Source organism: Hevea brasiliensis, chromosome 15 (genome assembly GCF_030052815.1).
Source record: "Hevea brasiliensis isolate MT/VB/25A 57/8 chromosome 15, ASM3005281v1, whole genome shotgun sequence".
Lineage (NCBI taxonomy): Eukaryota > Viridiplantae > Streptophyta > Magnoliopsida > Malpighiales > Euphorbiaceae > Hevea > Hevea brasiliensis.
Window position 1 is genome coordinate 62,457,878 of NC_079507.1, and position 26,690 is coordinate 62,484,567.

Genomic DNA, 26,690 nt, shown 5'->3' on the forward strand with positions numbered 1-26,690 from the left:
ATTCTTTTTGCAATAGCTTAGTAATATTGCTAAGGACCGCGGGGCAAAGTTTTATAATTTTTAGAGCTTGTTTGGGCAGTTTTTGCAAAAATGATCAATAATAAGGACTAAATTGAAATTTTGCGTATTGTGATGGATGACTGATTTGATGGGCCCAGGAGGGGCTGTGTGATATGATTGAACTGTTGATATATGGATTGTGAGTATAGAAGTGTGTTTTGAACCCTTTTGCAGGTTGGGTAGGTCCTAGGTATAGGGGAGACTCTGCCGGATTTTCGGCACGACTTAGGACATAATTGGTCTTTTTCTTTGTTTGTATTGAGTCAGATTGTATTAAATAAATGTAATATGATTGTCGTGAGCCGATGCCTTCTTCCTCCGCCCAGCCGCCACAGTAATTTGTCGACAAGTCTGTGAGTAAAATATTAATTTTAATTGTAATTTCGATATTATTATATGTTCAGCATGCCCATGCATCACTTATATGCATATATTTATTTAGTTAAACTCTAGGCACGATTTATGTTGCATTCATAACTGTTAATATGCCATGGATGTTGTTGTGGTAATTTGGAGCAGTGTGCGTGCGTTGGCGTGCGTGTGATGTGGTGTGGACTATGGATAGGACGGGGTAGTCACGGCTTGAGTAATTCGCTGGGACCCGTTCCTTCGAGGGGTAGTCACGGCTTGAGTAATTCGCTGGGACCCTCGATTTGGTTATTAAGTGGAAGTCCGAGCTTGAGTAATTCGCTGGCACCAGGTTGGATTTAAGAGAGCTGTATAGGGGATCAGCTCCCATATGTTATGATTGATACTACAGGGTGTGTGAGTGCTCCAAATTACCTTTTTGATGTTATGATGTGAAAATGTTGTTTATGTTGCATTTCACTCTACAGGGTGCATTAGTTCAGATAGTTATAGAGATTATAGTTAAGATTGATATTTTACTCTCTGAGTCGAACGCTCACTCCTGTTCAAAAATTTTTACAGGCCACAGGAGGATATTTATTCTGGGTTAACCTGCTTTTATACTTCGCAGGTTGTTTATCGATATTTGTGTAATTTTATTTACTCCTAGAATTTCTGCATGTGTTAGCAGTAATTATTTGAATTTGGTCTGTAATATTATATTCATGTTGGACCTGTAAACTTAATATTTTAAGTCTGTTTTGATGGATTGGATGAGGGAGCTGAGCTCCCATTTATTATTATGTTGATGAGTATGTGGAGGGTGAGCTGAGCTCCCCAATGGATGGTTTATTGTGTTTACAGGTCGGGTGAGTCAAAAACTCCCCGTTGGAAAGTCCATTTTATAGCCGGACTCTGTCCGTTTGTTTTCTTGAATTTGGGCCCAATGGGCCTTAGAGTTGGGTTAATGAACAGTTAGGCTTACTACGGGCCTCGGGCTTTAGGTGGCGCCTGTGTCCTAGTGCCGGTCCGGCCCATAGGTTGGGTCGTGACAAATGTGGTATCAGAGCTTAGGCTCCAGATTCTTAGGGAATGTTGTCTAAAGTGTTGGGAAAAGTCTAATAGGAGTCACATGCGGAAAAATAGGGTCCATATTCGTCTTGCATTGTCGTCTTTGCTTCTAGTTTCTGCTTCATATATTGTGTGTAAATATGAGTCTATAGAGCTGTGCAATGTGCGCTTTGAATTTTGTGGGCTGATCTCGCTGAATTTCGGAAAATGCGTAGAAGGTGAGAGAGCCGCCATCGCACAGAGCGGATGTGCTCGACGAGGTGTCAAGACAGATGAGGCGCCGCCCGAGGAGGCGGGGTAGGAGGCCTAGAGCTGCTCAAGTAGAAGAGCAGCTACCCACAGTTCAGGAACAGTCTTTCATGGCACAGGGTCCCATGGACCCCATGGCAGCTACTCTAGCTGGTCTGCAGAGAACCATCGACATGATGGCGCAGTATATGGTCCACCCTCCACAGCAGCAGCAGTCCACCGCACCAAGAGAGGAACCGTACAACAGATCATAAATTTTAAGAAGTTGGTGCACGGTACTTATGATGTGTCGACGATGCATATCGATTTACGATTCTCGCAGATGCAGAACAGAGTAATTACAATTGGTGATAGAAGATTGATAGAGTGTATGCATCATGTCATGTTGCCCATGCCTAGACAATGGATGAATTACTACGTGTTATCCCGGATGGAAGGTTTGACATGGGCTCAGTTTGTGGAACTTTTATCAATCGGTTTGTGCGTAAAGCTTCAGAGATCGAAGCGGTGGGCCTTTGAGGCCTTAAGACAGAATGGCGTGTCCAGATGAATATGCTCTGCACTTCGAATTGAGCAGATATGCCCCTACAGCAGAGCTACTGAAACTATGAAGGTGAAGAGGTTCCTAAAGGGGCTTGACAGAGGTATGCGAACTGGCCATGATGTCGGATCATCTTTTGATGTGGTGGTTGATCGAGCCAGACAGATTGAGATTAGCTATGCTGTGGATGACAGCGGAAGAGCAAAGAAAAACAGAGCAGAGGGTTTCTCAGGTGTCCCTTCCATGGGTACTCCGGACAGTGGTGGCCAGAGTAATTACAGAGGAAAGGGTAGGAGCAAGAGAAGTGGTTTCGCATACGCACCACGAGGATTGCACTGTGGTACGGATCCAGCAGTGGTCACGATGGGTACAGCAGCCTGGTGCAGTTCAGATCCTCCTTGGCACCTTGTGCACAGTGTGGAAGAGGACATTCAGGACCTTGTTTGATGGGATCAGGAGTATGCTTCAGTGTGGCCAACAGGGTCACTTTGCTAGAGACTGCCCCATGTTCACGAGCCACGATAGGGTCACGTGGTTCATTGCGAATGTTCCTCGGCGATTGTATCCGGCGCTTCCAACATGGCAGCGGTGGCCAATGTGGCCGAGGACAAGGGGGACGTGGATTTGGAGGCGATCAGAGGTAGAAGTCGATGTGGTTACGCCACTCAGGGTAGGGGTCAAGCTCGGGTTTTCACCCTGACCCACCAGGATGCTCAAGCTTCAAATGCAGTTGTGGCAGGTATTCTTCTGGTCTGTTCTTATGAGGCTCGTGTTTTAATAGATCCGGGTGCTACGCACTCATTTGTCTCCCCTGTGTTTGCCATGAGGTTGGGTAGAAACCCTACAACTTTAGAGTGCCCTTTGTCAGTAGCTACCCCACTTAGTGACCACATAGATGTAGACATGGTATTTCCGGGTAGCCCAGTGGTAGTGGATGGAAAGATCCTCCCAGCAGACTTGGTTCCTCTACCAGTAATGGATTTCGATGTAATCTTGGGGATGGATTGGTTGGCAACTCATTATGCCACCTTAGAATGCAGGAACAAAAAGGTATACTTCCACATACCTGGTGTGGAAGAGTTTAGCTTTGATGGTGACAGGAGCGTGACTCCATATAATTTGGTGTCAGCAATTAGTGCCAGAAAAATGTTGAGGCGTGGATGCCAAGGGTATTTGGCATTGGTGAGAGATACATCTGTAGAAGGTGTCAGCATGGAAAATGTTCCTGTTGTCAGAGAATTCATGGATGTCTTCCCTGAAGAGCTTCCAGGGTTGCCACCAGAAAGGGGAATAGAGTTTTGTATTGATGTTGTGCCGGGTACAAACCCCATATCCATGCCACCTTACAGGATGGCACCAGCAGAATTGAAAGAGCTGAACGAGCAACTGCAGGAGCTTTTGGACAAGGGTTTCATACGTCCGAGCACTTCACCCTAGGGTGCTCCTGTTTTATTTGTGAGAAAGAAGGATGGGTCATTGAGGTTGTGTATCGACTACAGACAGCTGAACAAGGTGACTGTGAAGAACAAGTATCCACTTCCTCGGATCGATGATCTGTTTGATCAGCTCCAAGGAGCTAGATTCTTTTCCAAGATAGACTGCGATCGGCTACCATCGCTTGAGAATCAGAATGAGGACGTGTCCAAAACGGCTTTCAGGACAAGATATGGTCATTATGAGTTCTTGGTGATGTCTTTTGGACTCACTAATGCACCAGCAGCCTTCATGGACTTGATGAATAGGGTGTTCAAGCCATTTTTGGACCGTTTTGTCATCGTATTCATAGATGACATTCAGTATACTCTGACCGAGGAAGAACACGTGTGGCACTTGAGGATGGTGTTGCGACGTTGAGGAGCACCACTATATGCCAAATTTTCAAAATGTGAATTTTGGCTAGAAAGCATCTCATTCTTGGGACACGTGGTTTCAAGTGACGGTATTCAAGTGGATCCCAAGAAAATTGAAGTCAGAATCGATTGGCTTAGGCCTACAATCCATCGAGGTGCGAAGTTTTCTGGTTTAGTGGCTACTACTGCGTTTTGTACAAGATTTCTCCAGATAGCGGCTCCCTAACTAAGTTGACCAGAAGAATGTTCCATTCATTTGGACAGATGATCGTGAGGTGAGTTTCCGAAGCTTAAGGAGTGTCTAACCATCGCCTCGTGTTGACAATACCGTGAGTGGTGAAGGATACACCGTGTATTGTGACGCCTCCAGAGTTGGCCTAGGGTGTGTTTTGATGCAGAATGGAAGGGTAGTGGCTTATGCTTCAAGGCAGCTGAAGAGGCATGAGCAGAACTACCCCACCCATGATTTGGAAATGGCGGTTGTAATCTTTGCACTAAAGATCCGAGACACTATCTGTATGGTGAAGTGTGCGAGATATACACCGACCACAAAAGTTTGAAGTACATCTTCCAGCAGAGGGATTTAAACTTAAGACAGAGGAGATGGATGGAGCTTCTGAAAGACTATGATTGCACCATCCAGTACCACCCTGGGAAGGCCAATGTTGTGGCAGATGCTCTGAGCGTAAAAATCTTACAGCGCTTGGCACATTTCAAGAGAGAAGAGACCGTTGATTCGGGAGGTACATGAGTTGATGGATCAAGGTTTAATCCTAGATCCATCGATGAGGGGTATTGTTGGCTCACTTTTCAGTGAGGCCAGACTTGAGGGACAGAGTTAGAGTTTCCCAGCACAGAGACCAACAATTGATGAAGATCATAGAGAGAGTACAGCAAGGCGAAGGTGGTGAGTTTGGATTTGCCAATGATGGCGCCCTAGTGCAAGGTTCTAGGATATGTGTGCCCGATGTGGACAATCTCAGAAATGAAATCATGCAAGAGGCACACTACACACTTTACAGTGTCCATCCAGGTTCCACCAAGATGTACCATGATGTGAAAGATAGCTATTGGTGGAATGGCATGAAGAGAGACATCGCAGACTTTGTGTCCAAGTGCTTGACTTGTCGAAGGTGAAGTTTGAACACGAGACCGTCGTGGAAGTCGCAAGAGCTCCCTATCCCAGAATGGAAGTGGGAAATGATCACTATGGATTTTGTGACTGGGTTGCCTCGTACCACGTGAGGATATGATTCGATATGGGTAATTGTAGACCGCTTGACCAAATCAGCTCACTTCTTACCTGTGAAGACTACATATTCTGTGGCACAGTATGCCCGGCTCTATATTCGAGAAATAGTCAGATTGCATGGAGTTCCGCTTCCATAATATCCGAGAGGGCCCTGATTCACTTCTCGGTTTTGGAGAAAGTTGCAGGAGGCACTTGGCACACAATTGAACTTCAAGACTTTCCACCCTCGGGACAGACGGATCAGAAAGGACAATCCAAACATGGAAGACATGCTTCGCATGAGTGTCTTGAATTTTGGAGGTCAATGGGATGAGCGACTAGCTTTGGTGGAGTTTGCCTACAACAACGTTATCACTCCAAAGATAGGGATGGCACCCTATGAGGCACTATATGGAAGAAAGTGTAGGTCTCCTCTGTGTTGGACAGAAATGGGGGAAGCAAGGGTGCATGATGTAGACCTAGTGCAGTACACTTCAGAGGTAGTTCCTTTAATCAGGGAACGACTGAGGACAGCTTTCAGTAGACAGAAGAGTTATGCAGACCCCAGACGGAGGGATGTGGAGTTTGCAGTGGGCGACTATGTATTCCTGAAGGTATCTCCAATGAAGGGAGTCATGAGATTCGGAAAGAAGGGCAAGTTGGCACCTCGGTATATCGGACCTTTTGAGGTTACTGATAGAGTTGGAGCAGTTGCCTACCGGTTGGAGCTACCACCCAACCTTTCTCACGTTCATCCTGTGTTTCACATCTCCATGCTCAGGAAATACATTCCCGATCCTTCTCATGTACTGCAGCCGGATGTGATAGAGCTAAAAGAAAATTTGACATTTGAGGAGCAACCTGTAGCCATAGTGGACTACCAAGTAAGACAGCTAAGATCAAAACAGATCCCTATGGTTAAGGTTTTGTGGAGGAGTCAGTCAGTGGAAGAGTGCACCTGGGAGTCAGAACGGGACATGCGTAGCAAGTACCCTTATTTGTTCAATGTATAATCATGTGCTTTATTCTGCCTTGTGTAAAAATTCGAGGACGAATTTTCTGTAAGGGGGGAAGAATGTAACACCCCGAAATTTTAATTTTTATGAGCATTTTGGTATTTTAATTTTATTTAAATTTTAGGAATTTTTTTGAGATTTTTCGGATTTTAAAAATCGGGTTCGATTTTCCGAAAATATAAACTTTGATGATTTTTAAAAATTAATTTAAAGACCACGTGGCAAAACTAAAAATATATTTGGAGTCTACGTATTTTTCTGAGTTTTACGGAATTTTTTCAGAATTTTTGGACCTCGTTTTCAGTCCCGAGGCAGAGTAAAAATTCAAAATTTTGTATTTCGAATCGAACCGGCCGAACCGAACCGGACCGGATCGGACCGGTCGAATCAGACCGGCCATTTTCCTTCTTCCTTTTTCTTTCCCCGCGCGCGCGTCCCTCTCCCCTTCTCTCTCTCTTTTCTCTCTCCTCCACGGCCGCCGCCTCCCTGCGTCCTCCCTGCCGGCGCCGCCTCCCACCATCCTGGCCAGCCTAGAACGGCCGAAAACGCGCGATCTCCCCAAGGCCGCGCCGCTTCGACTTCCTCGGCCAAATCCGACCGATCCGGCCACCAATTGGACCGGGTCTTGTGTCCAAAATCATCTACTCGGCGAGAGCTTTCCATAGACACCAAGAACGCCGAAATCCATCGAGCGGATTGTCCGATTTTTGCTCGGGAAGATTTTAGCCCATTTCGACTTTTGGGCTAGATTTCTCGAAAACCGTGAATCCCACGAGAAAACCGAGGCCACCAGCACGCTCCATTCGTCGAGAGCTTCGCAACGACATAAATTTCGAATTTTTCCGACACCGTTTTTCGGTGGGTCCCACGGAACTTCGCAGTGTATTTTCGAGCATTAAATGAGCTTAGAAAATTCTGAAAAATTTATGTACTAACCCCGTGTTATGGGCTTCGTGTAGGTATCCTCGATTCGCGGAAATTCGATTGACCGATGCGCAAATTTCGGGCATGCACTGCACTGGAAAAGTCTCCGAATTGGGCCGAGGTTTTGGCTAGCCCCCCATTGTCAGACGTCCCGAGCGTTCTCAAGTCGGAATCGGCAAAGGTAAACCCGAACCTTGTTTTTACGTAATTTTCTAGTGCTTAAATAGGATTAAAAATCCATAAAATATTTGTGGTAGCTTAGAAAATTACGATTCTTTTGCAATAGCTTAGTAATATTGCTAAGGACCAGAGGCAAAGTTTTATAATTTTTAGAGCTTGTTTGGCTTTTTGCAAAAATGATCAATAATAAGGACTAAATTGAAATTTTGCGTATTGTGATGGATGACTGATTTGATGGGCGGGAGGGCTGTGTGATATGATTGAACTGTTGATATATGGATTGTGAGTATAGAAGTGTGTTTTGAACCCTTTTGCAGTTGGGTAGGTCTTAGGTATAGGGAGACTCTGCGGATTTTCTACGACTTAGGACGTAATTGGTCTTTTCTTTGTTTGTATTGAGTCGATTGTATTAAATAAATGTAATATGATTGTCGTGAGCAGGACAGCCTTCTTCCTCCGCCCACCGCCACGGTAATTTGTCGTCAAGTCCGTGAGTAAAATATTAATTTTAATTGTAATTTCGATATTATTATATGTTCAGCATGCCCATGCATCACTTATATGCATATATTTATTTAGTTAAACTCTAGGCACGATTTATGTTGCATTCATAACTGTTAATATGCCATGGATGTTGTTGTGGTAATTTGGAGCAGTGTGCGTGCGTTGGCGTGCGTGTGATGTGGTGTGGACTATGGATAGGACGGGGTAGTCACGGCTTGAGTAATTCGCTGGGACCCGTTCCTTCGAGGGGTAGTCACGGCTTGAGTAATTCGCTGGGACCCTCGATTTGGTTATTAAGTGGAAGTCCGAGCTTGAGTAATTCGCTGGCACCAGGTTGGATTTAAGAGAGCTGTATAGGGGATCAGCTCCCATATGTTATGATTGATACTACAGGGTGTGTGAGTGCTCCAAATTACCTTTTTGATGTTATGATGTGAAAATGTTGTTTATGTTGCATTTCACTCTACAGGGTGCATTAGTTCAGATAGTTATAGAGATTATAGTTAAGATTGATATTTTACTCTCTGAGTCGAACGCTCACTCCTGTTCAAAAATTTTTACATGCCACAGGAGGATATTTATTCTGGGTTAACCTGCTTTTATACTTCGCAGGTTGTTTATCGATATTTGTGTAATTTTATTTACTCCTAGAATTTCCGCATGTGTTAGCAGTAATTATTTGAATTTGGTCTGTAATATTATATTCATGTTGGACCTGTAAACTTAATTTTTTAAGTCTGTTTTGATGGATTGGATGAGGGAGCTGAGCTCCCATTTATTATTATGTTGATGAGTATGTGGAGGGTGAGCTGAGCTCCCCAATGGATGGTTTATTGTGTTTACAGGTCGGGTGAGTCGAAAACTCCCCGTTGGAAAGTCCATTTTATGGCCGGACTCTGTCCGTTTGTTTTCTTGAATTTGGGCCCAATGGGCCTTAGAGTTGGGTTAATGAACAGTTAGGCTTACTACGGGCCTCGGGGGTTTTAGGCTGGCCCAGGTCCTAGTGCCGGTCCGGCCCATAGGTTGGGTCGTGACATTTTTATTTTATTTTAAAAAAATTTATCTAAATTTTAAAATCAATTCACTCGATTAAGTCTTTATTTTAAAAAGTTAGGGTCGGCTATATAGATTCACTTTTTTCACTATAAACGAACGATGCTGGGTTAAATCTTCAGAAATGTATAATACTTTTAGATCATGTTGTACTACTCTACTCTAAGTCAATTTATGTCTATTCAATTTTTTTTTCTTTCTATCCTCTAACCAATCTACCTCTCTCAACTTATCTTTAATTGACACCACTTTCTCTAATACTCTCGTTACAGATTTTATCTAAATTTTAAAATAAAAAAATTATAATTTTATTAATTTCTTTCAAAAATAAAATTATCATCTTATCACTTTTTTTTATATTTCTAAATTTTATACTTAAATTAAAATATATTATATTTTTAATAAAAATTAAAGAATTTTTTTTCAAAAGCGAATCTTTTAGCATAATTTTTGTAAAAAAATGCGAGAAAGTTCATAATAATTTATTTTATCTCTTTTAGTTTCGGGTTTTTATAATTTATTATTTCTTCGTTGTTAATTTAATTTTCCAATATTTTCCTAAAAAAAAGAATAATTTTCAATCTGAGCCTTTCATTATCAACCCATTTATCTGGACCGTTCATCCTACCATATAAATTCAACATTTTCTATCTCACAATTGCAGAAACATCAAAGAAAACAAAATCTGACATCAATCGCATGCAATTCAAAAACTACCCTTTCATTGTTTTCCGTCGCTTCCTTGAAGCCTCTGAGAGTGAATAACGGCAACGTCCATCTTCTGCACTGTGCCAGAGAGCGATGCAAAGCTATAACATGGGAGTTTTTTTGTAATGATCGCTTATTGGTTTGTAAGCTCGTTCAATCTTGCTCGGCGCTGCTTTCAGGTTTGTGGGTTTCAAACTTTCAATTTAGTATCTTAATGGTTTTTTAGGTTTGGATTCTTCAAAGTTTGTGTTTTTGCTGATCGTCAATCCATTTTTTTTTCATTTAGGTTCCTTGATTTAGCATTTCAGCTTAATATTTGGATGCATACGGTGATTTTCATTTCAGTTTTTGCCTTCTAGTATCAGTTTTTTTTTTTTTTTTTTTTTTTATGGTTTATTAGCTATCTAAGTCCTAATTGAGTTCTACTATGAGTTTTGTGATTCTCAACTTGGACTTGTTCGATGTTTAGACAGAAGGGTTGCTTTTGCTAAGTTTCCTTCACTTTAAATTAACTTAATTGTGTTTGGATCAAATGTAGAATTCCTACGATTTTTATATGAATTTCATGAAGAATTTATTTGCAAACTAATTCCCATGTTTGGTATTTTATCTTAAAATTGTATTTCTAGTTTGTAAGTTTGTTAATTTATAATTTATATACATATGAAATATGGAGTGATGAATGAATTTCAAAAAAATAAATTGTGGAATTTATTTAAACCAAATCTGTTCGGTGTAGTCAACAAAAAAAAAAAAAGTGCAAAGAGCCTCAACTTCAATGCCAATGCGGGAAGATGTTGAGATTGATCTAGAGGAAGATATTGGTGGAAATGGATCTTATTTTGGTGATGAGAATGAAAGTGTTGAGGACTTTAATGGAAATTTACTGAAGATTTATAGGTTATGGCTATGAATTTGAATGCTAATTTCTTAAGGGTTCAAATTTTATATAGAGATTGTATTTTATTAACATATTATATTATTAGTTAAATTTTTTAAATGATTTTGCACTTCCTTCATTGAAGCAAGTGTTTTTTTTTTTTTTTTTTTTGGTGCTTTAAGCGATGAGGTGATGTATCACTTTGAGCATGCCTTATGCTTTTAACTTTCTTGAACCAAATAAGCTCTTGTTAATAGCCTTTGATAAAATTTAATCTTATCATTTTGCAGTGAAGTCAATCTAATAAAAAGTGGCATCCAAATCCAATTATGCTTCGTCACAAGAACTCTGTAGAAGAATCTCACTATGACATTTTATCTGTGAAAGAAGATGCTACCTATGAAGAAATCCGTACCAGCTACAGAGTAGCCATCCTCAATTATCATCCTGATAAGCTGCAAAACACACGTCAGATGTCTCATGTTCTAAATGAGGTGCAAGATAGATTTTTGAAAATACAGAAGGCTTGGGAAATCCTTGGCAATTCAAAATTACGTGCTGTTTATGATAGTGAGCTGCGAGCTTCAAGAAAAGATAGAGGAGATGGAGTTGCAGCGGAAGATGTCAGTTTGGAGGACATGGAGATTGAAGATGGTGGAGAAGTGTTGGAGCTCTTTTACCAGTGCCGATGTGGCGATTATTTCTCTGTTGATTCTTTGGAGTTGGGGAAAATGGGATATACGTTGTTGAGGGATGAAAATAAGGTATCTTTTGAAACAGCAGCAGCAGATACTTTAGCATCAGTTATTCTTCCTTGTGGTTCATGTTCTTTGCAAGTCCGTCTATTGATTAATGCATGCATGAAGGTTCCAATCAATGAGAATAATCTGTAATTTTTGAGATAATCTTGGCTTGATTTTTTTTTGTTGCGTGTTTTGATTGCTTAGGGGACGCTTGAAAGCACTCCTACCTCTTGGGCCTGAATTCCAACTGCCAAGATATGCCAATTTGAATTTGATCTTCGCCAACTTGTCAAACATATTTGTATTGTAAGAATATGTGATTGTGGGAGAGAAACATACATTTAATTTGCTAGAGCTTGCCGTAACATTCAGTTTCAGTTTCAGGTTCAGTGCTTTTAGCCTTTAAACTGAAATATTTGCCTTGTGCTCCCAAGATCCACACCTTGGATTGGACCAGCGCAAATGAAGTATATCATTTCCATCTTTGGAAAGGTGAAACATCATACATCTTGGTACAATGCAAAAGGTTAATGTTGTCCGTGGAAACTCTTAAATTAAATACGTAAACTTGGTATCCAGAAGCACCGAGGCAAGGCATCTGAAAGAATGGATTTCTGTATTGAGGGGCAATCTTGTGGACAACTTGCATAAGTCACTTGAGAAACATAGTCTATCTTTTCAACGAATAGTTTTATTCTTCCTTAAGCAAGATAATTGAGGTCAGGTTGCTGGCCTTGATTCAGCAGGGAAATAATGACTTCCCACAATTTAGATTCTTTGCACTCATCCGTATTGAAGCCTAATCCATGGTCTACACTCTACAAGAACCAGAAAGAAGTAGAAGAGACATAAATTAGTCAGCAGGCCCTGCATGTATCATTTTCGCAAGGACAAAAGGAGTCGGATCAATCTCGCATCTCATGGAGCTTACATTGTGATTCAAGTGCCTGACTAACAAGTAACAAACTACTAAAACATAGATGAAAACTGGGATTGGAATTAAGTCCTTAATGAATTTTTCAGCGCAAATATATAAAAAATCTGATCCATTTCTGATGACCTTATCACCGGAATTCCCATCTTTATTTATTTTTCTTGGATTATCCTTACAGTAAAACACAACATTATGGAAGGTGTTGATAGCTGATATCTGGAAATGTTTCTAGTTTTGGTATTTCAATCTTCAAATTAGTATGGTTCTTGCTTGCCACCTGACTCTTGAACTTCAAAGGGGCTTTTTAAGGCCATATTTGGGCACACAAGGAAAGTTAAAATGAAATTCATAGAAACAACCAGGTGAGGAGGCTTGGGTTTCTTTTCAATTCATCCTTTCCTTAAGCCCGCCAGTATGGTCAAACAAATACTAATGGCATATAGAGATGTCATTACCAATTTATCAGATGGCATATATATGTATTCTATGTTTACTAATGGCATAGGGATTTCATTATCAAATTAAAAGAGAATAATTTTTGAAATATTCAAATTATACATATTATAATTTAATTGTAAAAAAAATGAAAATCTAATCCTTAAAAATTACTATCCCAATCGTATACTTATTAATATATATTTTTTTAAGATAATGATCCAACATGAATTAATCTTCTACGCTAAAATTTTAAAATGAGCCAAGCCAGCAGCCGCACGGCTGCTAAAACCCTAAACCCTTTCGTTTTACGGCTTGAAAAAACACCAATCAAACCAAGAAAGAGGAGCAGAAATGATCATAGCCAGAAAGCTCTCTGCTTCAAAATCCCAATTAAAGCCCTTTCTTTTCCTCTCTCCCTTTACCCAATCTTTAGCTTCTCTCTCAAATACCCAATTTTACCAATTCCCAATACCCTCTGCTCCACTTTCCTTCTCTTTTTTCTCTTCAAAACCCACCAGTTTAAACCCACCGCCGAAACACCAACCTTCTCCTTTGCTCCTCAGTCGTGATGGAAATTATGAAGATGCCACTCATCCCACCGCCGTTTGCCCCGGCTGTGGGATCCACATGCAGGACTCAAACCCTAAACATCCTGGTTTCTTCACCAAGCCCTCAATCAAGGACCCGAATTACAAATCTGGGGAGCATCTCATTCCCGTTTCATTGGAATTCGAATTCTCAAATTCCCTGAAAAGGGGTGTTGTTACTGACCCTGAAGGCCCTGCCAATAATCCTGGTTCGACCCAAAGCTCGGCAATGGAGAAACCCATTGTGTGCGCGCGGTGTCACTCGTTGAGACACTACGGAAAAGTGAAGGATCCAACGGTGGAGAACTTGTTGCCAGAATTCGATTTCGATCACACCGTTGGTAGGCGATTGGTGTCGGCTATTGGAGCTCGCTCAGTGGTTCTTTTGGTTGTGGATGCGGTGGATTTTGATGGGTCATTTCCGAAAAAGGTAGCCAAGTTAGTATCAGAAGCAATTGAGGAGAATTTCACTGCATGGAAGGAAGGGAAATCAGGGAATGTGCCTCGAATTGTGCTTGTGGTGACTAAGCTTGACTTGTTGCCCACTTCTCTATCACCTACTAGATTAGAGCATTGGGTCAGACAAAGAGCGAGGGAAGGTGGTGCCGGTGTGATTAAGAAAGTGCATTTTGTGAGTGCAGTTAAAGACTGGGGATTGAAGGATTTGGTTGAGGATGTGATTACATTGGCAGGGCCTAGAGGGAACGTGTGGGCTGTAGGGATGCAGAACGCTGGTAAAAGTACATTGATAAATGCAATGGGGAAGTGGGCTGGTGGAAATGAAGGGAAGTTATCTCTTTTGACGGAGGCCTCTGTTCCTGGAACAACATTAGGGATTGTCAAGGTGGAGGGTGTTCTTCCTGGGCAGGCAAAGTTATTTGACACACCGGGGCTTTTAAATCCACATCAGATTACAACAAGGCTAACTAGAGATGAGCAGAAGCTTGTTCACATCAGTAAGGAATTGAAACCAAGGACATATAGAGTCAAGGTTAGTTTGCTCGAGTTATTATAAGTTTGGGAAGTACCTATAATATTTTGATTAGTGTTTTCTCGGGTTAAACCTTTTTATATCTGCTGGTTTATATCTTTACGACATGCAAGTTTGTGTGGATGGACTAAAGAGAAATAAATCTGAAGAAAGAGGTTTTCTGATGCATATATTTTGTGTTCTACTGGACATTATGTATAATAGAGCTTGTATGATGCATTCCAGTAGACCCAATTTCGTTTAGTGGGACATTTTTGCTGCAGAGCTTGATGGTGCAAATTCTTTCAACTAGTCCCTGTTCTTGCTAGAAGAAGAGATTCTATTCAGTCATAAACTTCCCAGGGCATGAATCAGGAAGTGTCATATTCTTTTGCCTAGTTTCATTAAATTTAAAAGAAAATGAGTTATGGATAGGGTCATCAAATCAGTGTTATCTCATTTTCGAAATCTTACTTATAGCAGGGCAAGGTGAAAGTGGTTGATACATGTTTGCCTTCAATTGTTGCCTTGTAGGCTTGATCTTGAAAACCAGTGCATTCGCCCCTTTTTAGCAGCTTTCTATAGGTAGTGCTGCCTAGAAGTATAATGCTCTGGTCCATGAATTATATTTGATTTTTATCTAAAAGAAGTTGAATAGTGATTAATTCATTAGTTTATATTTTATCAGTAGACATGTCTCAAAAGTGGGTGATTAAGGAAATTAATTTTATCATTTTGAATTGATTGCGCTGCTTCTTTTTTTTTTTTTTTTTTTGTGATTTTGAGATACTGTGGGAAAGTGGAGTTAAGATCTAGATACTTTAATTTCCTGTAATAGTTTTGAATCATGTATCTGATTCAGTACTGAATGCGCAAAGAGAAGGCAATCTGCACTAAACTAAAATCAATTAAGAAGAAATTTTCTCATACTAAGAGCATATGTAATTTTCTTAATTTCAGCATATTGCATCTTTTACATTTTTCTTGTAGCATGAAGTTCCTGATCTTTTGGAATGGGAGTACTTTCTGGTCAATTAATTTGAGTTTGATATGTATTATTCTCACATTACATTTATTTGTTACAGGAAGGCCATTCAGTTCATATTGGTGGGCTAATAAGGTTGGACATTGAAGAATTATCTGCAGATTCTGTGTATGTCACAGTATGGGCATCTCCATATCTTCCCTTGCATATGGGGAAAACAGAAAATGCAAGCACTATGTTAGAAGACCATTTTGGTCGCCAATTACAGGTATGATTTGCCTTGGTTAGATTAGCTGTTAATTCTTGATTTTCTCTCTTGGTTTCTGTTATGTATAGTCCCCGTTATCTTATATAAGTGATGTAGGACAACTTTGGGGGGCAAGTATATAGGTAGGAATTTATGTTGTAAATTAGGATTATACAGTAGATAATATTTGCATATTCAAGGTTGATTTTGAAGTAGGAAAAGATTAAAGAATGCCTGAAATCTGAAATTAATTGTACGAACTTAGATCTGATTGCAGTAAAACTAAATGATTCTAAGCTTTGCTCTTTGAATTTCTTAGGTAGCCAAGTTTACTGGTTGATTTCACATCTAGGGTTGGATTGCATGACACAGTTCAGAGAAGCAGAATTGATGCAAACTCTCTAGTTTTGTATTTAATACATTAACTCTTCTATGATGACTCTAAACCTATGGGAACATGCACTCCTAAACTGTTAATCTGTGTTGGACTTGGATCCTTAATAGAAAAACGTGAAATTCACTGCTTGACTAGGAGAAAACCTAAAGAAAAGTTACACATTAATGATTGATTTGAAACTTGTAAACCTAAAAGAAGAAATTTTGACACCTATTTTACCTACTTCTGGTAAACTTAGAAACGATATAACATGTGCCTGAAAATTTTAAATATTCAATATTTTGTTGGTCGGGTCTGGATGTTCTATGACTGATGGCATCTTCATTGGATACACAAAGTGAGTAACTGCTAGGGAAAATTTGTTAGTGAGAAAGTTTGCTTACAATTACTACAACTGAAGCAAGGTTATGTCTTACTCAAGCCACATATAATAGGAGGTCCCAAATATGTGAGAGGTATCCAGCTGTGCTGCTCCTAACCATTATCTATTAGGTCAAAACTCTGTTAAAAGCTTTTCTTTTCATCTAATATTTGATTATATGATCTGTGGAAGATGCATGACTCATAATGGTGGTTGACATATGATTTTTGTTTCAGCCTCCAATTGGGGAGAAACGAGTTCAAGAGCTTGGAAAATGGGTTAGAAAGGAATTCCACATCTCTGGCAGCACTTGGGATTCAAGTTCTGTAGATATTGCTGCTGCTGGTCTGGGTTGGTTTGCTATTGGACTTAAAGGAGAGGCGGTCCTGGGGGCATGGACATATGAAGGAGTTGATGTTGTTCTTTATAATTCTTTAATTCCTTTTAGATCACAGATTTTTGAAGTAGCAGGATTCACTGTCTCAAAAATTGTCTCCAAGGCTGACCAGGCTTTAAACAAATCAATGCGGCTACATGAAAACAAGAGAAAAAGAAGCGTTCATAATGTAACTGCAGCTGATAAATCATTATCACTGATGGTTGATGCGGGAACAAATTCTTGCTAAATTGCGGGTTCATGGAAGCAAAAAGTTGTGTAAACTAAAATCAAGTTTGTGATCAAAAAAGTATGTGAAGAGGGAAAAAAAGCAGCAACACTCGTCACGATATAGATTGCAGATCTTGAATCATGTTACTTTTCCTTACATGGCAGCAACATTTAGAGGATTTTGTAGTTTATGAGGCTTATTTTATTCTCCCTGTATAGCATGAATACGTGAAAGCTGTGTTGTGAAAGTTGTCCTGTGATAAAATATTAAATTGGGAAATGTTTATGATTAAATGCAGTGCTTTTTTTTTTTTTTTTGGCTGGGGTCTTGGGGTTGCTCATTGTCCTCTGCATTTGTTCTACCCAATGCCACTGCTTGTGTAATAGAAGTAGAACTGTTGTAAACTTGAGCACACTCTATGTGCCCTTGTATTGAAAAGTTATAACTGGCAGCGGCGACCGTTGCATATTATTTTCTCCCTTGTGAAGTCCATTATTTGTTTCTTTCATCACCTGGTTCTGTGTGCTCATTGTCCCACTAGCAGTCATTATTTATTGTTATAAGCGGGGGTGGTCGTGGTCTTTTTGAATCAAAATCGGTTAAAATTAGAATCGAATTACTTTTTTTTGTGGTGGTTTAGTTCAGTTTTATATTTTTTAGAAATTACAAACTGACGGTTCTAAACTGAATTGAACTAACGGTTTCAAACTAGATCAAATCGGTAGTTTAAATATAAAAGAATTCAATAAACATCTTACTACACTCTTAATTCATTTATATAAATTTTAAATTTTTTGAATAATTATTTTCTACACTCTCTTTAATTCTCAATATTCTCAATTTCTCTCAAATTCTATAAATAATTATTTTCTGCATTCTTTTAATTTTTAATACTCCCTTAATTTCTCTGTTTTATTATTTTATGCACTCACTAAAATTTTCAATAATATCTCAATTACTCTTTTATTATTTTATATCCTCAATAAAATTTTCAATACTCTCTTTTTTTTTCTCTTTTATACTTTTTTTAATTATCAAATTATCATACAATTTTTAGAAAAAGGATAAGCAATAAAATTGGAAACTTTGATTCCTCTAAATTCTAAGAGGATGCATAAGCAAAATTAAGTTTATGCACTTTTTATAATTTTTTTAAAAAATTTAATTTCATATCTAATTTTTTACTCAAGTTCAAATCTTTTCTTATTAAAATTTTTTAAAGATAAATTAATTTTATTCTCTTTTTTTTATTTTATTTTGATTGAAAAATTTATGAAAAAAATTAAATATTTTTACAAATATAACTTAATTCTAAATCAATAAAATTTTTTAATAATTTTTTATCTAAACCACCTCCAAAGGACACTCCAAACTGTATTTAAAGAGAATATTAATTAAATTATAATTTAATTTATTTTTAATTTAAATTTATATAAATAATTATTTTACTTTATAAATTAAAATAATTAATTAAATTTAATTATTTATATTTATTCTTTTATATTTATACCTAGTGCATGTGAGATTTAACAATTATCAATTTCCAAATACGAGCCATCAGGAGCCTTCTTGAGGATTGCAAAAATGACATCCAAGCAATCTGTTTTTTTTTTTTTTTTCTTTTATCTGCAAATAGAAATTGCATTGCATGGCCCATTGGGCAAGAACATTACAATATTACCATACAAATTATTAAACCCCTACCCAATGATAGAAGCCCAAAAAAGCTCAGCCCCAAAGCAACAATCCTAATTGAAGCTGAAAAACCTTGAGCATATGTCAACACATAGCTGCCGCCGACCAGAACTAGGCAAGAGAAGGTCGCTTGAAGCCAAATCAGGGAGATCCTTCCTTCAAAGAAAACAAGAAAGTAGCCAAAGTAAGGAAAATCAACCCAGCCAAGCAAGCACACCATCTCTTCCAAACAAGAACCACAGGCTTAACACCGACGCCCTGAGAGAGGGAAAAGCAGGGCCATGGCAGTCTCATTTTCATCAAGCCATGGGAAGTCAGCAAACAACATTAATGCCGACTTTTCCATCCCCAAACAGCTTTTCACCGAATCTCTCTCAAAGTCGACGAAATCATCAAGAAGGGGGACCAAGAAACCCAGGAAGCACCAACACTAAACATAACTTCAAACTCATTGCTTCCAACAGCAGATCTCCTCCATAAGACGCTCTCTAGTAACCGATTCGGATCTGCACAACCAACCACCAAAACTCAGAACTATACATTCCTGACCAGGGAGGGGAGGGAACCAAATCCAGTCAGAAGAGACACCATCCACTGCCCGAAGGCGCGGAAGGCTATGGAAAAATCGCTCAGCTAAACTGAGAAAAACAGAGAGAAATAAATGCAGTTTCTTTGAGAGGATTCTCTAAAATATATATTTTTTTCTCTTATTTCGATAATTTTAAGCAATCTGTGGAAGATACTAAGATTTTGCTGATGTAATTTACCTTGTTGAAAAAGCAGTGATTTTTCATATTAAGTTTGTCTTGTGTCCGTTGTGTATTTGCTGACTTGAAGAAGAGAATATTTTACTAAAAAAAAGTTGCTGCTGTCAATTTTGTGCGCGCAAAGAAAGTAAGGAGTGCGTTACAACCTTATTGTCCTGAAATATCCTGTGTGAACTCTTGTGCATGCCATGAACTATTCTCCCCCCCCTGAATAATTACAGTGAATTAAACAATTCCCACATCAACAAATTTGATAATTTTTCTGTTTCTTGTCAAACAACTGGGAATCTCTTATTTAAATACGCACTCTGCCACCAGCAGCTAAGAAACATAATCATAGCTATATCAAAATTAAACTCTCTTACCCATAGTTTAACAAATTTGATATTATGATAATTATAAAAATATTAATATAATCCTTTTAATCATTCTAATATATATATATATATATATATATATATATATATATATATATATATATATATATATAAATTATCAAACGAAAGAGGCAAGTGAGAAATATAATAAAAAAATAAATTAAAAATTAAAAATAATATTAATATTTTGTTAATAGGACGGGTGTACCAAAATGATACAAATTGAGATTGTGACTGCATGTCTGGCAAACACTTGGCTCTTATAAAAGATTCCTCTCCTGACTCGGCCTATGAATAGCACATTTTAGGAAAAAAAAATTGCCTTTCTTTTAGGGCATTATTTATTTTGTACTATTGGAAAAAACAAGTTTGGCAAACAGCCAAATGGTCAGACATGGTTCTTGCATCATTCTCGAACCCATGCCCATAACTCTTAACATGCGCGATGCCAATCTGTCAGAAGATTTTCATTTATATTTTTTTCTTATATTTTACAAATTAATTTGCAACGCTGAACATGTTTTTTTTTTTTTTCCTTTTCTTCAATAAAATTCTTTATTTTCAACACTTTTTTTAATAATCATCCTTATATTATATTCTAAAAAATTGAAGTGTAATTATTTATTGAATTAGATTTTAACATGTATATTCTAAATTGAGTCTTCATTTATTTCATAAAAAAAATATTTTTTAAAATATATTTTTTATATTTTTAATGTTTGGATGCATAAAAAAATTATTAATAAAATATATTTATTGATTAAAATCATTTTTAAAGAAAATAATTACTTCTTTTAAGAGAGAAAATTATTTTTAATATTTAAATTTTAATACGTGTTGCAAGGTGTTTTGCGGTCGCCTGGACGAACACTCACCGAAGTGGGAAAAGTGAGGAGTCGCCACTTTAATTTTGAGAGAAATTAAAGAAAACCATTTGTGAAAGTAAGTTAAGATAAAATCACTTCAAAAACAGAGATTCTAGGTTCGGGGTCCGTAAACGGGTGGGGAAGGTGTTAGGCACCCCACCTCGTCCCTCAACGAAGGTAAGCAGATTTAACTTCACATTCTTCATAGTTAGGAGGGTTTGAATGGAAATGTTAATCCTTTTGACCGAAAGAAATATTTGATTTTTCACTAATCCGGATTACCCAGATACATAAGTAAATGAGACAACCTTAGTGAGTTGCCGTTGCGTATTAATTTTACTTCAGGGGGAATCATCTTACGTATTTGTTAAAATTTAATTTGAGAATCGGATAAGAACTCTCCTCCGATCTCCTTTAAATATTTAAAAATTTTAGGTTGAGAATCGGATAAGAACTCTCCTCCGATCTCTTAAATATTTGTTAAAGTTTTTAAGTGATAATCGGATAAGAACTCTCCTCCGATCTCTTTTATTAAAATTTTAGGCGAGAATAAGATAAGAACTCTCCTCCGATCTCTTTTAAATATTTGATAAAATTTTAGATTGAGAATCGGATAAGAACTCTCATCCGATCTCCTTTTTAAATATTTATTAAAATTTTAAGTGAGAATCGAATAAGAACTCTCCTCCGATCTCTTTTAAATACTTGTTAAAATTTTAGATTAAGAATCAGATAAGAACTCTCCTCCGATCTCTTTTATTTTAATAGGAATCTGATAAGGACTTTTCCGATCTCTCGAAACTTGATTACAACTACCCGTCACGAAATCCTAGAACTAAGGGTTCTGGCATTTTAAGATGCCGAGGCTCGGAATAAGGCTTCTTTTAACTCATTGGTACCTTGTAACTAGTCAGGGGATACCAAACCGAATTTTCCGACCTTCCTATATGGTCGCCTTACCAGTACCTTTTGATACCCGATCTATCCCATTTACCCATCTTAAGGTTCGGTTTTACTCTACCTTGTGACGCCTTACTCAATTGTCTTTTGCATTATTCTAGTGATTCGGCCTTACTATTTTCCCGACTTATTGTTCAGACCTTTCATTATTTTAAAGAGACCCTTAAGATACAGTTACCTACATTTTATCCGACCACTTATATGCTACTCGGGACTAGAAGACTTACGTTCAGGAATAACAAAGATTAACAAAAAGAATGGACTGGTCAACACGGAAGTAAACTCGAGAATGACCTTCTTCGTGTTCTTTAGCGCAATATAAACTTGGAGAAAATTATATATATATATATATAAAGAACAAAGGAAATACGTAAAATAAGAACTAGCACTTAATAAAAAAAATATGAGCACTCACCTGTGGGCAGTCGGATCTATTGAACTAACTACGGGATCACAGAACGTAATGGGGGCCGCGGGCTAATAACCTGAAGACTAAGGTTCGCCTTGAAATGAAGAATACCTTGCTAAAATGCAGACTGATCAAAATTATAGCCGAGTATGAATGAAGTTGAGCTTGGACAACGGGAGTAGAAATAATGATAACAAAGACAATAAGTGAGAATGTCACAGGATAATGAACGAACTGACAATGGAGAGTTTCAGTATTCAGAAATCCCTTTGCAAGAAAATACTTCAGAAAACAGGTTTCAAAAGTCTTTCTTACGAAAGCTCAAGGATAGCAAAGTAACGAGCTGAATTAAGTTTCAGAGTCCTTCCGCTATATTCACTATTCTTTTTTTCGTCCATTGTACAGTTTTTCATGCAGGTATTTATAGGAACCGGGTGCTTCCCCTGAAGGGTTAGGATCTATTTTGAGGGAGATGGAGGGTCAGGATTTCAAAGGACATGATCTGAGGCACAGGAATTAAAGAGAATCAGAACGAACGGCCGAGATCCCCTTCAGAATATTTGTCATTTTCTTCTTCTAATCTAACGGTCCCAAATTCTCTTGTACGGGGCGATCCGAGGGCTGGGAATAAAATGCGCCGGTCTTGTCGTCTTCTTCTTTGATCCAAGGGCTCCGGACTCGTCCTTACAAATGAGATCAACGGTGGAGATTGAGATGTACAGCACTGTCGTGACATACTTTGGCACTTGTCAGTAATGCGGGTGATTCTGAGGCGTGCGGTGGGGATCTCGTCTGCCACGCTTTAACTACCTCAGCTCTGATTATGACGACGGTTAGCGGAAGTTTGTCTTATTCTTTTTGCTATCCGACCTCCTTTCTTTTCCGATCTTCCTAACACGCTCTTTTCCGATCTTTCATGCCGGTCTCCCTTCTACCGATCTTTACCACACCGGTCTTCCTTTTTATCGGGTTCGGTCCAGTCAAAGCATTTATTTCCCTTAATTCTCGAGGCGTCCGCTTCGTTTTCTGCATGCAATAAATGCTCAAATTTTCCCTATATATACCTTCAACCGGGAAGCCCTACCTCATTTGACTTTCTCCCCTATTCTCCTCATTTTTCCTGTTCTAGCTGCTCCGGCAACAATCCCGGATAAGATGACAGCTTTTAATCTTTTTCCGGTTGCCCTCTTTGTTCCTTGCCTGAAAATCTATGATCTTGGTGATCACAAAATCATGATGACCTTATCTGATGACAGTGAGAGAACTGGACTAATTAACCGATCTGGATCGAGGACCTCAATCGTGCCGATCTCGAATCGTTCGCCCAATATAATCGGCGAACTGATTTCGGATGAGAAGACTGCTAATATTCCCCTTAACACCGGTGACTGCTCTTTGGCGTCCATCTAGCTCCTCTCCACACTGGGTGTTCTGACAGCGGCTCAATTTCGAGCAGTAACTTTGATGACGACCTCTCTCATTCTCATGAGAGTCATAGTCCCCCCAGCCGGTCTCCTGGTCAAACACACCTTTTGACTCAGCCACGAGACTAGGCTTTGACATAGGCCTTTTAGATAGGATGTTCCACCGATCCCTAAAGATCGCCCTTATGATGTAATCAGACCTTTAATGTAATCTGATCTCCAGAGATCGCCCAAATGATGTAATTAGACCTTTAATATAATCCGATCTCCAGAGATCGCCCAAATGATGTAATTTGACCTTTTGGAAATAAAATTTATTTTGTCAATTATCACTTTATTATTATTGATTATTCTCCGATCTCTGGTGTGTTTATCCGATCTGGTTTCCAACTGAATAGCCCTCATCCGATCCGCACTTCCAAACATTTGCCTTAATTAGCCGATCCCTAACTAGCCGGTTTCTCCTTATGGAATTTTGGAATATTCGTGAGACGTGTCAGAACAGCTGGCGAGTCCCGCTAACCGATGCACTGCCTGGAACATCGTGAGCATTAAATGCTCGGACGAGTATAAATAGGGGTGGGGGTTAGCCAGTTGCTCCCTTATGTCATTTTCAATCTCTCGCGAACAACTTCACAATTCTCTCGTTTTCTCAAGTTCTTCCGACACCGATCAGACTCCGGTAAGGGTTTTGATCCTTCTTTTAGTTTAAATTCCTTGTTTCCTTTGAAAATGAGCGACGTCGAGGGTCAGAGAGCAGCAAGCCCCCCTTTCGTTCAGATCTCGTGGTCATCCGATGAAGTGGAAGTGGTCGGACCAAGCGTGTGACCTGAACCTTCTAGGGTCCCTGTTCCAGCTCGAGGGCAAGCAGCACCATCAAGGCATGTACCTTCTTCAGGGAGGGAGAATCTTCCCATGGACGAGTTGCCATCGGTCCTTCAAGAAACTGATCTGCAGTCGTTCAGTCAGGAATACAACATTCATCCTGATTCATTCGAACTCATCCGATGTCATGGCGATATCCGAGCCGATCACTTCTTCAAAGAGAACGACATGATTATAGTATACGAAGAACAATTAAAAGCCAGTCTACGGTTCCCTTTGGACGACTTCTTCAAGGAAGTTTTAAAATATCACCAAGTGTGCATCGCTCAAGTTCACCCGAACTCGTGGCGGATCTTAGTAGCCTTCTGAGGCCTATGCCGAGCTAAGGGGCTCCGACCTATAGCTAAGGTGTTCGCCGAACTGCATAGGTTGACTCGTCGAAAGGATGACAAGTATTGGTTCTTCCAGGCGAAACCCCATTGTGGGCTTTTTACCTACCTGCCTTCCTCCCTGAAGAATTGGAAGAATCACTTCTTTATCCTGAGGAGTAAAATTTCGAATGGCTTTGAGGGCTTCCCTCGCAGCTGGCTGCACCAGGGCCCCGTACTTTCAAAGCGCATCACCTTAAATAGAGAAGAAGGCCTGATGGTGATGGAGCTAAAGGATCAGGCGGGCAGAGAGAAGTTTTCTTGTCTGGATGCAGTGACTGCCAAACTGCATCACTGGACAATGGAGTTGATCATGGGCAAAGATCGCGGGCTTCAGCTCTCTGACCTCGGCATCGGTATTTCCCTATATCTCAAATCTTTGGACCTTAGCGATCTCACTGACCTCTTCTTTGTGCAGGTATGGCAAGCGGCGAAGCCTCCAAGGAGAGCCGGAAGCGAAAGAGAGAGGTCTCCATGAAAGTGCGGGAGATGAAGCGATCCGAGCTGCTCCAGACGCCCAGCCATGAGCCCGGGGAAATATAAGGGGGCCCACCTCAACCTTCGGAGCAGCCGATTCCCGAGGTGGAAGTGATCCGATCTCCTCCTCGCCAAGAAGAGCCGCCTCCACCTCCTTCAGTCACTTCGGGTGTGGAAGGGGGTCCTTCTCAACCTACCACAAGGACCCTCTCCCACGGTGCTCAAGTGCTGATCCATTCCTTGGAGAAGAACCGAACTGTTCGGGAGAATTCGGGTTTGGCTAAGGTTTTGGGGGCTTCCATCTGCCTTCGAGAGGATCGGGACAGGCTGTCCTCGGACAATCTCGATGACATCCTAACTCGATCCATGAGCCTGAATGTGGAGTGCTTGGTGAATCAGCACATCGTCCGAGAGAAGGCTCATCGCCTGGGTAAGGAGGTCGAGAAGATAGGTCATGAAGTGTCTTCCCTCCGATCCCAACTCTCATCCGCTCAGAACTACATATCTGAAATTGAGGGGCGGATGAAGTTCTACGAAGATAAGCTAGCTGAGCAAGCTCATGTTCTGGCCGAGCGAACTCGTATCCTTGAAGAAGTTCAGGCGCTCCGGGCCGATGAAGTTACTCACCTCACTGAGGAGCTCAAAGCGAAAGAAGAAGAGATAGTGGCAAGGGAGGCCGGCACTTATGTGAATGCTCACAGGGATCTCCTGGCCGAGCTCAAGAAGCGGTACCCTGAGGAGGACTTCTCCTGGATGGTCAACCTGGCTCCCCAAGACGACGAGGAAAGCGAGGAGGAGGCTGAGGGTGAGAGAGGAAGTGAGCAAAATGTAGATCAGGCTGGGGTTGATCCTCTGTAACACCCCCGTTTGCATAGCCTGGTAGATTTCACTGTTCTGGTGACCGGTGTCGGTCCGGACAATTAATGGGATTAGGGCCACACTTAAGACAACTTGAAAAGCCATAAACACAAATAATTAGTAATGTTTAATTAGTTAATTATAAATAAGAAAAACAGAACATAAGAGGTTAAACGAGCCGAGAGTCACAGCGATGAGTGACCTCCTGGGGAACGACTGCGAAGTCGTTTTAAACTCAAATTTCGAACCGTAAAAAGTGACGCTGCGATCCTTAGGACCCTTATGAACACAGTGGAAAAAAGAAAATCATGAAAAAGAACTGTTAAGTCAGTCAAATAATTAGGTCAGGGAGCCGGAAGAAATATGGAATTATTTGCAAACCGAGATGAACCGGCAAGAGGCAATTTGGTCAATTGACCCCGAAAGTTGACTCCTGACCTAACTGTCAAATAAAATCGGAGAAAAGAAAATTTCCGAATCGAGAATTAAATTAAAAAACTAATAGAAAAAAATAAAAAAAAAAGAGAGGAAAATCAAAAAGTAAAAAGGTGATGACATCATGCATGATGTCATAACTAAATTAATTAAATATTAAATAAATTGGAATTTATGGTCTTCTTAAAGACAAAATACTTAAAAGAAAAAGAAAAAAAAAACTTATTACTTCTTCATTCCCGTCCACACTCTCTCTCTCTCTCTCTCTTTTCTCCTTTGTTCCT

General features: G+C 39.7%; 2 protein-coding genes across 3 annotated transcripts; both read left to right on the forward strand.

Annotated features, from left to right (window-relative positions):
* Nucleotides 1-9,666: 9,666 nt before the first annotated feature.
* LOC110671258 (uncharacterized) lies at nt 9,667-11,712 on the forward strand. 2 transcript variants are annotated; one of them, XM_021833677.2, is made up of 3 exons: nt 9,667-9,914; nt 10,022-10,064; nt 10,906-11,712. In XM_021833677.2, exon 3 carries the CDS (start codon nt 10,945-10,947, stop codon nt 11,506-11,508), a length of 564 nt encoding a protein of 187 aa, XP_021689369.2. In that variant the 5' UTR covers nt 9,667-9,914; nt 10,022-10,064; nt 10,906-10,944; the 3' UTR covers nt 11,509-11,712. The 2 variants fall into 2 exon arrangements, with proteins under 2 accessions (XP_021689369.2, XP_021689368.2); XM_021833676.2 differs by lacking the exon at nt 10,022-10,064 and having other exon boundaries at nt 9,668-9,914.
* Nucleotides 11,713-12,966: 1,254 nt separating this feature from the next.
* Nucleotides 12,967-17,393, forward strand: LOC110671249 (GTP-binding protein BRASSINAZOLE INSENSITIVE PALE GREEN 2, chloroplastic). The gene is made up of 3 exons (XM_021833663.2): nt 12,967-14,308; nt 15,373-15,540; nt 16,514-17,393. Exons 1-3 carry the CDS (start codon nt 13,082-13,084, stop codon nt 16,901-16,903), a joined length of 1,785 nt encoding a protein of 594 aa, XP_021689355.2. The 5' UTR covers nt 12,967-13,081; the 3' UTR covers nt 16,904-17,393.
* Nucleotides 17,394-26,690: the final 9,297 nt, after the last annotated feature.

Bases quoted from the DNA above. Each gene is read 5' to 3' on its own strand.
- LOC110671258 (XM_021833677.2), top strand. From the start codon at position 10,945: ATGCTTCGTCACAAGAACTCTGTAGAAGAATCTCACTATGACATTTTA.
- LOC110671249 (XM_021833663.2), top strand. From the start codon at position 13,082: ATGATCATAGCCAGAAAGCTCTCTGCTTCAAAATCCCAATTAAAGCCC. The intron at 14,309-15,372 runs GTTAGTTTGCTC...TATTTGTTACAG, and splicing joins CAAGGACATATAGAGTCAAG to GAAGGCCATTCAGTTCATAT. The intron at 15,541-16,513 runs GTATGATTTGCC...TTTTTGTTTCAG, and splicing joins ATTTTGGTCGCCAATTACAG to CCTCCAATTGGGGAGAAACG.